The 12386-nt window shown below is 48.7% G+C and overlaps 1 protein-coding gene across 2 annotated transcripts in view; it reads left to right on the plus strand.

Moving 5' to 3' along the window:
* USP35 (ubiquitin specific peptidase 35) overlaps nt 1-12386 on the plus strand; it is a 37151-nt gene that overhangs the window by 1060 nt on the left and 23705 nt on the right. For both annotated transcript variants that reach the window (XM_077926947.1, XM_028725933.2), the window contains exon 2: nt 11297-11996. In XM_077926947.1, coding sequence (XP_077783073.1) covers nt 11315-11996 — 682 coding nt within the window. In that variant the 5' untranslated portion in view covers nt 11297-11314. The remainder of the gene's footprint in view (nt 1-11296; nt 11997-12386) is intronic.

A 12386-nucleotide genomic window follows, 5' to 3' on the forward strand; every position in this document is an offset into this window, starting at 1 on the left:
AGATGGAGGAATGTTCCTGCAGCAGAACAAACCCTTGAGGAAAACAAAAAAGTTGTCAGGCTTATTGATATGATGCAAGAAGAAGTCCAGGGGGAGTGCCAGTGGTGAGGCTGCCTCGTTGCTAACTCAGACTGAAATTTATGCTCTCTCCATTCTGTCACCACCACGTACTTCTGTAATAAGAACGGCTGCAGAATTAGAGCCATCAGAGAAGTGCAGTTGTGGTGCAGTAAATAGATGCATTTATTTATTACGTTCTGCCATTTCTTTTAAGGAGCGCACAGTATTGTGCAAGGTTCTCCAGCCTAGTGTAGTGGTTAGAATGTCAGACTAGGACCTGGGAGACAGGGGTTCAAATCCCCACGCAGCCTTGAAGCTCACTGGGCGTGCCCTTGGGCCAGTCTCTGTCTAACCTACCTGGCAGGCTTGTTGTGAATTGGGCATGTTGCCTTGAGTAAATTAGAGGAAAGACAGGGTGTCAATGCAATAAGAAATAGATGCGCACCTGTACGTTTTATCCTTGCAATAATCTTGTGGGTTGGTTGGGCAGAGAGAGTGATTGGCAGTGAGCTATGTGACAAGAGTCGGGATTTGAACCCAGGGCTCTCTGGGATGCTAACCACTGTACAAACACCAGCTGTAAGTCAAGTCTCCTGCGAGGGTGCTGGATTAGATGGGCCATTGGTCTGATCAAGCAGTGGCATGGTTTAGGGGAGCGGGGAGGTCCTGGGGGCCATGGCCCTGGGTTCAGAACTCTGAGGGGGTGCAACCAGGTGCCCCCGTGCAGGCGCTAGCTTTTGGGGGACCCTCGCTCTACCCCGGCAAAGACAGCAGAGCAGCCCAAGCCCACAGTGGGCAACCCAGTGCAGCCCGGCCCAGCACTCTTCTTCGTGAGTGTCAGGATGAGTCTCCCACCAAGGGCTGCGTTGGCTGGCCAGGCTCCACCCTGCGTGGGTGGGTGGGTTGTGTGACATGGCCCCCGCTTGGCTCAGAGTGGGGGGTACCTTCTGGTGTCATCAGTGTCTTGCCTGCCCTGGGCACCAGCAATCCATGCTATGCCACTGTTCTTAAGTTCACTGGGCGTCCTCCAGCTTGGAGGTGCAGTCCCAAATATCTGGAGCGCACCAGGTTGGGGAAGATGAGTGTAGGCCAATGAAAATAAGCCACCACACTTTGAACTTATTGACTGTCTTGGCATAGGTGTTATGGGTGTTATTACAGATGATTTGGGCGCTTTCATGAAGGCTAGGTCTGCCATTGACTATTGGCCATATTAACTAAAATTGTGTTTCTGTAAACAGGGGCATCAGTATACCTGTCATTACTGAGCACCAGCAGGGAGAGAGAGAGAGAGAGACTGAGACTGGCCATTTTCATTATACCTGACTTGTAGGCTTCTCTGAGTCATTTGACTGCACACTGCCGGAGACATAAATCTGGGAGCGGTAGGACTTTGACCTGATTCAGCATGACGGTTATGGTATTTCTGAGATCTGGTACTCAGCTTTATACTGAACAAAATACTCGCCCTCTTTTTTATGGTACACACTTTCTCTTCGCCAGAAGTGTCATATAATTATGGTATAAAACCCATTCATTTCAAGTTGTGCAAGTGTTCCATATTCACTCCTTTTCATTTCTTGTGTTTGTGGAATCCGCAGAGATTTCTTCCAGGTCTGTTTGATGAAAGAAAATGATGGTTTTGTGAGGCAAAGCAAATTGATTATTCAGAAATGGTAGTAATAAAAACTTGTGACCATATGCAGACTTTCTTGGGAGGGAAAAGCCCACCATTGTGGGACTTAACTTCTTCTTCTTCTTCTTCTTCTTCTTCTTCTTCTTCTTCTTCTTCTTCTTCTTCTTCTTCTTCTTCTTGTATTTGTACCCTGTTGCCCCAGCCGCTCTGGGCAGCTCCCAACAAAATATTTAAAACATCAAACATTAAAAACTTCCCTAAACAGGGCTGCCTTCAGATGTCTTCTCAAAGTCAGACAGTTGTTTATTTCCTTGACATCTGATGGGAGGGCGTTCCACAGGGCGGGTGCCACCACCGAGAAGGCCCTCTGCCTGGTTCCCTGTAACCTCACTTCTCGCAGGGAGGGAACCGCCAGAAGGCCCTCGGAGCTGGACCTCAGTGTCCAGGCTGAATGATGTGGGTGGAGATGCTCCTTCAGGTATACTGGGCCAATGCCATTAATCAGAAAATGTGCACAGGATTGTTGATCTTCAGTTTTTGATTCAAATTCTAACCTTCCTTCTAGGCACTGGTGGAGGAAGAGGGGTGTGGGGGGAGCGTACCGCCCCCGGCAGCGCGATCCCGGTGGGGTGCCATCATGGCTGCTCCCCACCTGCGCTGGGCACCCCACCCCCGCAGGAGCGTGCCACGCCCCCGGGACGCGCACCAGCCCCCCCGCCTGCTCCCCCCCCCCCAGTGCCGGAGCATGAAGCTCCGCCACTGCTTCTAGCATGCAAAGAAGGGAATGGATCTAGCGTGAATTCTTTGTCTCAGAGTTATGATATGTGTGTATCTGAAGAAGTGTGCATGCACACGAAAGCTCATACCAAGAACTAACTTAGTTGGTCTTTAAGGTGCTACTGCAAGGAATTTTTTTTGTTTTGATTATGATATGAAATCACTTTTATTTTTAATTTATTGTTCGTATATTACAATTATATCCTGCCCTTTCTCCCAAAGGAAGTGGGTGTCATTTTTCAGGAACGCCTTGTCTCTGCTTTTGCGTATTATGAACGAGTCTGCCTTTTGCAAAACCTTATTGTGTGAAGACTGCTGATTTTTAAAAATTGAAATCCTTAATACAAGTTGGCAGTAGTCAAGAAATGTAATGGGAACGAAGTTGTACAGAATGTGGAGTAAAACATCCTGAAAGCATGGGACGATCTGTCTTGAATTAAGCATTCTTTCAGTCCAATCCTATGCATGTTTCCAAGCACAATTCAAAGTGTTGGTGTTGACCTTTAAAGACCTAAATGGGCTTGGCTTAGTATACCTGAAGGAGCGTCTCCACCCCCATCGTTCAGCCCAGACACTGAGGTCCAGCTCTGAGGGCCTTCTGGCTGTTCCCTCACTGTGAGAAGCAAAGCTACAGGGAACCAGGCAGAGGGCCTTCTCAGTGGTGGCGCCCGCCCTGTGAAACGCCCTCCCATCAGATGTCAAAGAGATGAACAACCACCTGACATTTAGAAGACATCTGAAGGCAGCCCTGTTCAGGGAAGTTTTTAATGTGTGACATTTTAATGTATTTTTAATATTTGTTGGAAGCTGCCCAGAATAAATGATGATGATGATGTTGACTCGGGGCTGAAGTCAAATGGCTGTGTTAACAGCACTATAGTGTCCTCCCTGGGGTAAAAGCATGGGCAGTATGTCTGGAGGTCCTGGGCTGCCCAGACGACAAGACCCCCCTCTTAGCTTCACTGATGTGGTCCAAAGAAAGCCGAGTAAGATATTTGGCACCAGCTTGGCTGCAGGAGTTGCTGGAAAGAGGCGTACAAGGCGCCATTCTTACTGACTCCACTCTGAATTTGTGCAGCAGTTCCTCCTGAGACTTTTCTTCTCCCAAAGATATCCCACAAGGCAGCAGAGGTTTAGGGCCAGAGTTTTCCTTCTTAAAGGGGACGTGGGTGGCGCTGTGGGTTAAACCACAGAGCCTAGGACTTGCTGATCAGAAGGTCGGCAGTTCAAATCCCCGCAACGGGGGGAGCTCCCGTTGCTCGGTCCCTGCTCCTGCCAACCTAGCAGTTCGAAAGCACGTCAAAGTGCAAGTAGATAAATAGGTACCGCTCCAGTGGGACGGTAAACGGTGTTTCCGTGCGCTGCTCTGGTTCACCAGAAGCGGCTTAGTCATGCTGGCCACATGACCTGGAAGCTCCCTCGGCCAGTAAAGCGAGATGAGCGCCACAACCCCAGAGTCGGCCACGACTGGACCTAATGGTCAGGGGTCCCTTTACCTTTACCTTTCCTTCTTAAAGATGGGCTCCCTTCCCAGGTTGACAAGCCCTTCACTTCCCTCTACAGCACAGGCAGAAATTGCCTTCTTGATCGTTGGACCCAACCACTATTGGTCTTGCCTGCTCAATCCTCTGGATTGCTTGCAAGGGAAACCCCTAACTCATGGGTAGGCAAACGAAGGCCCGGGGGCCTGATCCGGCCCAATCACCTTCTAAATCCGGCTTGTGGACGGTCCGGGAATCAGCGTGTTTTTCCATTAGAATGTGTCCTTTTACAGTGGTACCTCGGGTTAAGAACTTAATTCGTTCTAGAGGTCCGTTCTTTACCTGAAACTATTCTTAACCTGGAGATTTACAGAAGATTGGCGTAAATTTACAGACTATTTGAAAAGTAATTGTGATGATTCAATTACATTTGTAGGTTTGCAGGAAGTTTTGTAAGGGGAATAATTTGAATTATTGCTTTATTGAACAAAAAGGTTGATGTTTGTTATGATAATTTAAGGCAATATGAATCTAAGAAATGCAGGAGAAATTATAAAAATGGGAGATCATCAGAGAGGCTGATGGAAGTCCAAAAGATTCTATAAGAGGTGAAAATTTGTGAAATGTATTACAATTCAAATGTTTTAAAATGAATAAAAATATATATAGAAACTATTCTTAACCTGAGGTACCACTTTAGCTAATGGGTCCTCCTGCTGCCGCCGCGCAATTTCTGTTCTCATCCTGAAGCAAAGTTCTTAACCTGAGGTACTATTTCTGGGTTAGCGGAGTCTGTAACCTGAAGCGTCTGTAACCCGAGGTACCACTGTATTTGAAATGCACCTCTGGGTTATTTGTGGGGCCTGCCTGGTGTTTTTACATGAGTAGAATGTGTCCTTTTATTTAAAATGCATCTCTAGGTTATTTGTGGGGCATAGGAATTTGTTCATTTCTTTCTTCAAAATATAGTCCGGCCCCTCACAAGGTCTGAGGGACAGTGGACCACCCCCCTGCTGAAAAAGTTTGCTGACCCCTGCCCTAACTCAATGAGGGTTTGAGACCTGGTTTAGCTGGCCAGTCGAAGCCATTCCAGAGTGTGGCTGTTGTCACATACTGGCAGCTTTTAGGAGCCACAGGTGAGAGGTGTGTGCAGGGTGAGGACCAAAGGTGGACAAACTACCCAGAAGGAGCAAAATACAGTGGTGCCTCGCAAGACGAAATTAATCCGTTCCGCGAGTCTCTTTGTGTTGCGGTTTTTTCGTCTTGCGAAGCATGGCTATTAGCGGCTATTAGCGGCTTAGCGGCTTTAAGAAAAAGGAAATGAACTCGCAAGAACTCGCAAGACGTTTCGTCTTGCGAAGCAAGCCCATAGGGAAATTCGTCTTGCGGAACGACTCAAAAAACGGAAAACCCTTTCGTCTAGCGAGTTTTTCGTCTTGCGAGGCATTCGTCTTGCGGGGCACCACTGTATGTTCCCCACCACAGGTACTACCCTTCCCCTAACAACCCATACACTCTACTAGTGTATTGAGAGAGAGAAAATTAATAAAGGTTTTTCCTTTTCTTGGCAAGGATAGGTAATGAAGAGAAAGCTTTGTGCATCATTTTGCAGTTAGTGACACAGAATAAGGCCTAGGGGAAATGGTGATGCCACAGTCCCGATCATAAATTTTGGATGCAACCTTCTTTCAGAGCGTCACATTTGAAAAGCGCAGACTACTGTAGATGTTTCCTCTTTTGGAGTGCAAATGTATGGTCACTCTGGGATGTGCTGGTTGTTGGTTTAACTTGTTTGTTGGTTAAAGGGGGGAAATGCTAGGTATAATAATAAAAAATAGAATTCCCTGGATGCCTAGATACAAGTTCGGGGCAAGTACTCTTTGAAGAGAGAACCGCAGCAGAGAATTAAAATCACAAAACATGCAGCAAAGTGTGGAAATATGGCCTGTTGAGACCTTTAAAATATTCCCTTCTTCCAAAGCCACCCACTTCTCTTCGCATAGGAAGAGACCACACGTTCGACAAGTTGAACAATGGTTTACTTACAAATTCTTCAAAGGTCAGATTCATGTGATTTCCCATACAGCAGCAAGAAAAGACCTGCAGTAAAATAGTAAATGCTTCTAAATGATTTGTATAGAAAAACAAAGATGGCTTGCTTAAGCCACGCAGTCTAAGCTTGGCACATCTTGGTTAGACCTCCTTACTGGTAGGGTTCACATGGTGGAAGAGAGGGAACAAAGAGATTGGTAGGAGGAGTGACCTAGCTAAGCCTGGCAGGACAGCTTACTCTATGGTCTTAACCCCTTCATGCATTAATTAGAGTTCAGCATCTTGATTATATGAGGCTGATTTATCCCACACTGGTTTCCAAGGTTTAGTGGCCAGACCATGTCACTTGAGAGGGCACTAAAACCCCGCACAGATTTGCAAGCATTGTTGACCAGGCAAAAACTCTGGACCTCGCCATCTGTCCCTGAGGGCTCTCCCCTGGAGCCACCATAAGTGGTTTTGCCTGACTGGAATGTCCCCTTGAACTCTGATGACGCTTCTTGTTTTTCTGGATGTAGGTTGCAGAGGGTTGTCTGAATGTGTGTAGAAGTGCGTTGGACAATCCCCCATTCCTTTCCCCCACCTTGTGCTTTTGGCTTCCGTATCTCGTTTTGTGTAGAAGCGAGTCTACTGAACGGCGTCGGAATTCGCATTCGTAGCCTTGCCCGCTTTCTCCTCTGGCCCCACCCAGCAGTGACGTGCGGCCCCCGAAATGCTGCCCCAAAGGGAATGTGGCCCTTGAGATGAACACTGTTTCTCACTTCCTCCTCTGCAGCACCCCAAGGGTTTAAGCCGGCAGCGCTGCCCTTAATTCCCTCGGGAGCATTGGGTGCTTAGCAAGGGTGCTGATCTCAGTGAGTCCAGATTGCCCGGCAATCTCGACACGATGCAGAAAGTCAGTGATGTAATAGCTTGGCTGGCAGAGCAGGAGGTGGCTTTGGAAAAGGGATGAAGGACAAGGGAGGTCAGGTTGAAATTTCCTCTTGGCTCTTTTCTTTGCTGCTGCAGGATGGAAGGGGGTGGAAAAAGCTAGCAAGAGACTCTCCTCTACCCCCCCCCCCAACCTCAGCCCCATGCAGAAAATTGTCTATGTAAGCAAGGAAGCAAGCACTCCTGTCTTCAGGATATGTTTTGATTTTATTGGGTTTTTCTTCTTAAAGGAACAGCATACTTAGGCTGAGATAATGGCGGGTCATAAAGATGAGCTAAGTTGAAATAGAGAAGGGTTTTGTTCCAAGACTGCTGGGTCATTGTGCATGTGTTCATTTTATGGGCACCCACCCCCCATAAACCCAGGCTATCTGAGGTCCTAATCCCCAACTATGTACCCTCCATCTGTTTCAAACCACAACTCGGATCAGCCCAGCAATGAAAGCGGAACCCAACTAAGTTTAACCCACTGAAATTTCAGTGTGGCCTACTCTTGAGTAGGAAGCCACCCATAGTCCAAAACGCCTGCCAGACTACTGTAGATCCAGTTGTATACAGTGGTACCTCGGGATACAGACGCTTCAGGTTACAGGCGCTTCAGATTACAGACTCCGCTAACCCAGAAATAGTACCTCGGGTTAAGAACTTTGCTTCAGGATGAGAACAGAAATCATGCGGCGGCGGCGCAACGGCAGCGGGAGGCTCCATTAGCTAAAGTGGTGCTTCAGGTTAAGAACAGTTTCAGGTTAAGAACAGACCTCCAGAACGAATTAAGTTCTTAACTCGAGGTACCACTGTAATGATGATGATGATGATGATAATTTATTTATTTATTTATTCCCCGCCCATCTGGCTGGGCTTTCCCAGCCACTCTGGGCGGCTTCCAACACGTATAAAAACGTAATAAAACGTCAAACATTAAAAACTTCCTGATCAAATACAGGCAACTCCCTGCTTGCGTGGGGATCTTGTTCTGGGTCATTGTGCATATCGGCAGAGCATGCGTAAGGCAGTCCTGCCCCATTCCTGCCCACTTCTGGGGCAAAAAACGGTGCGCATGTTAGCGGTTGCGCATGCATTCGATGCGTGCAAAATGGTTGTTCCTTGTATTATGGAAATGAGCGCTAAGCATTCTCTGTATTCCGTCCGTTTTCCAAAAAGCGGCTTTTGCATCCTATTAAAGCTCCGGTGGCGCTGTGGGTTAAACCACAGAGCCTAGGGCTTGCTGATCAGAAGGTCGGCAGTTTGAATCCCCGCGATGGGGTGAACTCCCATTGCTCGGTCCCAGCTCCTGCATCCTAGCAGTTCGAAAGCACGTAAAAGTGCAAGTAGATAAATAGGTACCACTCCAGCGGGAAGGTAAACAGCGTTTCCGTGCACTGCTCTGGTTCACCAGAAGCGGCTTAGTCATGCTGGCCACATGACCCGGAAGCTGTATGCCGGCTCCATCGGCCAATAAAGCGAGATGAGCGCCGCAACCCCAGAGTCGGACACGACTGGACCTAATGGTCAGGGGTCCCTTTACCTTTTCCTAAAGCTCTGGTAGAATGTGGAGATCAACAACAAGGGAAGCATTAGGAAAGGGGGATAAACTGCCGTGTGAATGGACCTTGACTCAAAGTGGCTTTCCGGGGTTTCAGATGGGAGGTGAGAATCGAACCTGGAACCGCTGACATACAAAGCAGATGTTCTGCTGCTGCACTGCATCCCTTCCCCTAAAACGCTTCCTCGCATTTACCGGCTTCCTGAAAGGAAAGTTCACAGTGGCAAAAATAATATTTCGGCCTTTTGTACGCAGTTCAAACTCCCCGTCAAGCGTCATTCTGACTAGTAGTTCTAGTGAAATCCCAGCGTTTTCAGCAGATTTATTACCTCCCCCCACTTCTGTTTTCGTTGCTAATTAATGAAAGAGTTTCCCCATTTTCACTGCGCCCCCTCCCCGCCACCTCATACTTTAATTGGAAAGAAACACAATGGTTTCATTCCTAGCCCTGGAGCACTAGTGAATTTTGGCAAGGACAGGCGGCGCATCCTGCATGATGCTGCAGAATTATCCTCTCATCTGAGTGACGGTGCGCGATCAGCAGAAAGCCCAGACTTTCCTAACGAGGAGCCAGTAATTGCCTTTGAAACCTGAGCGCCCATCTGGGGATTCATGGTCTTGATGGGGGGAGGGGGGAGAGCTGTGCAGCTGGCGTTTTGGCAGGCCAAATGGGAGCAGGTCCGCGGTGCTCTGGGCCGGCCCTGCTGTTAGACAGTGTGAGGCAGCTGCCTCAGGCGGCACGTGCGAAGGGACAGGCAGTGACGCAGAGAGGGTTTGAAGGACAGAACTGTGTTGTGCCACGTGGCCAGCTGGCCTCCGAAACAGGGTGCTGTCCCCTCAACTTTTAAGTAAGGTTTGACTGTCTGGTCAGCTTCCGTTATGTGCCATATTGTTCTTGCCTCAGGCAGCAAAGTGTCTTGGCCCGGCCCTGGTGTCATTGCCTAGTAGGAACTACTGTTGTTCTCTCATCAGCGTTGTGGGGATCGATATGGGAGCCGCCATTTACTTTCCCCACAAATGCCACTGATAGAGCATTGGCCAAAGGCATTATGGGAAATGCAGATAACTTCTCTTGGCTCCCCAGAGTCAACTGGAATGCTATGATATCACTACCAGGTGAACCCATCCGGGCTCGCCCACATAGGAGACAGTAATGAAGGGTATGTTTAGCCTGGAAAAGAGGAGGGTGAGAAGAGAGAGAGAGAGATGATAGCCATCATCATCATCATCAACAACAACAATAATAATTTATTATTTATTCCCCACCCATCTGGCTGGGTTTCCCCAGCCACTCTGGGCATCTTCCAACAAAGTATTAAAATACAGTAGTCTGTTAAACATCAAAAGCTTCCCTAAAGAGGGCTGCCTTCAGATGTCTTCTAAAAGTCTGGTAGTTGTTTTTCTCTTTGACATCTGGTGGGAGGGTGTTCCACAGGGCGGGTGCCACCACCGAGAAGGCCCTCTGCCTGGTTCCCTGTAACTTGGCTTCTTGCAATGAGGGAACCGCCAGAAGTCCCTTGGCGCTAGACCTCAGTGTCTGGGCAGAACGATGGAGGTGGAGACGCTCCTTCAGGTATACTGGACCGAAGCCGTTTAGAGCTTTAAAGGTCAGCACCAACACTTTGAATTGTGCTCGGAAATGTACTAAAGCAGGCTTCCTCAACCTCGGCCCTCAAGATATTTTGAGACTACAATTCCCATCATCCCTGACCACTGGTCCTACTAGCTAGGGATCATGGGAGTTGTAGGCCAAAAATATCTGGTGGGCCGAGGTTGAGGAAGCCTGATCTAGAGGGTCACGTTGAAGATGGAGCAAGCTTGTTTTCTCCTGCTGTGAACAGCAGGACTCGAACCAATGGCTTCAAGTTGCAACAAATGAGATTTTGACTAAACATGAGGAAGAACTTTCTGACTGTGAGAGCTGTTCAACAGTGGTCTCCCTCAGGAGGTTGTGGACTTTGCTCTTTGGAGGCTGGATGGCCATCTGTCATGGATGCTTTAGCTGAGATTCCTGCATTGCAGGGGGTTGGACTAGATGACCCTTGGTGTCCCTTCCAACCCTACAATTATACAATTCTAATTCCCAAATCCATCTCTCTGTCACGCACATAGAGCACATCTGTGTACCCCATTCAGAAAATCTCTACCAGTGAAGGAAGTACTTGCTGTTTCAACCCTCCAATTAAAATAAATAAATCCTGATTCCCCTACAACAGCAAATACACGAGGGCCACCCATCTGGTGCCTGCACCCATCAGCCTACACTCGAGTAGGACCCTGGCAGAGACACATGCCCGACTGGCATGTTCCCTCCCTCCTGGCCGATCGTTCGGGAGCTTCAAAAGCTTTCTTCAGCCCGAACATCACAGTGACTGATGCCAACTGACACCGGCACACTTAGGGATCCGCAGAGTTTGTGCATCCCATGTGACAGACCTCAGGAACCCAGCATTTTGGCTAATCTACTTTATTTACATATAAACACACACGGAGCACTGCAACATGGCTCCCTCTCTCTCTAGCATCAGACAGCAAAGAGAAAAAAACAACAAAGGACAATAGTATTACTTCACGGAGCACAGTAAAACAGACATCCTGTCTCCATCACTTCCCACTCTATGGAGTCAAAACGTATACCGTCATGTGATAGACAACAATCCCGTGACTGCAACCATGGAGCAGGAATTCTAACAGTGCCCACGGGTGCTGTGTTGGCAATCGCTGGCCTACGGCATTCTGAAACGTTCTAATTTTATTTCCGCCCTAGGGAGAAATAAACTCGTAAACTAAACTTGCCGTTGTTTGATTCCCTTTCAGCTCACGAGGTGCGCCAGCATGGATAAGATTCTTGAAGCCATTCTTATGTCGTCCTACCCTGACCACATGAAACAAGGGCTGGTGCGGCGAGTCATCGAGGCTTCGAAGCAGTCGATGGACAGCGAACAATGCTGGCTGATGCTTGAACTTTCGACCAAGCTATTCCTGGTGGGCGACACCAAGTTCAAGAGGTCCGTCGGCAAAGAGGTCCTGGAAGCCTACGGCCATTACCACCGGGAAGCCTTCGAAGAGTTCTTCAACGCCCGTTTCCTCCTGAGCCTTTTGCAAGAGGGTTATGGGCCTCTGGGGAAGAGGAGCGTTTACGTGCTAGATTATATCCACCTGGGGCTGCCCTTTGTCTCGGATGGCCCCTCGGCCAACGACATCTTCAGCCTGCTCAGGACGGAGGTTCTCCGGAAAGTCTGCGAGAGGCCGGGCCTGAAGCAGTGCGTCCGAATCAGCAAGCTCTTAACCCAGTACCCGCAATGTATCCCCATGGGCAAGCGCCAAGCCCTCTTTTGCCAAAAGCTTGTAAGGTGCATCGGGCAGTTCCACCCCGCCTCCGGAAGGGAGGAGGCCATTGTCGACTTCCTGGACCAGGTGATTAAAGTCAGCGCCTTGCTGCAGAAGATCTGGAAGACTCAGGTGTCTTCCATTCTCCCGTCCCTGAAAGAGCTCTTCACTATCATCTCTTCGACAGGTGAGGGGGTTGCACGGGCGGAACATGTTTCGTAGCATCAGCGCAAGTGATAATCATGGTTTGTGGTGATATGTGTGTTGATTTTTTTTCGGGGAGTTTGATTTTGTTGTTGTTGTTTAGTCGTGTCCGACTCTTTGTGACCCCATGGACCAGAGCACGCCAGGCACTCCTGTCTTCCACTGCCTCCCGCAGTTATTGTTATTATTGTTATTATTAGATGATAGATAATGATGGGGGTGTTTGGGGAGGGATAGTACCTCTCTTGCATGGATGCGGGTGGCGCTGTGGTCTAAACCACTGAGCCTAGGGCTTGCTGATCGGAAGGTTGGCGGTTCGAATCCCCGCGACGGGGTGATGTCAGGGAACTGCCATCGGTTCAGGGGGGAGAGA

Source organism: Podarcis muralis, chromosome 4 (genome assembly GCF_964188315.1).
Source record: "Podarcis muralis chromosome 4, rPodMur119.hap1.1, whole genome shotgun sequence".
In the NCBI taxonomy this organism is placed as follows: Eukaryota; Metazoa; Chordata; class Lepidosauria; order Squamata; family Lacertidae; genus Podarcis; species Podarcis muralis.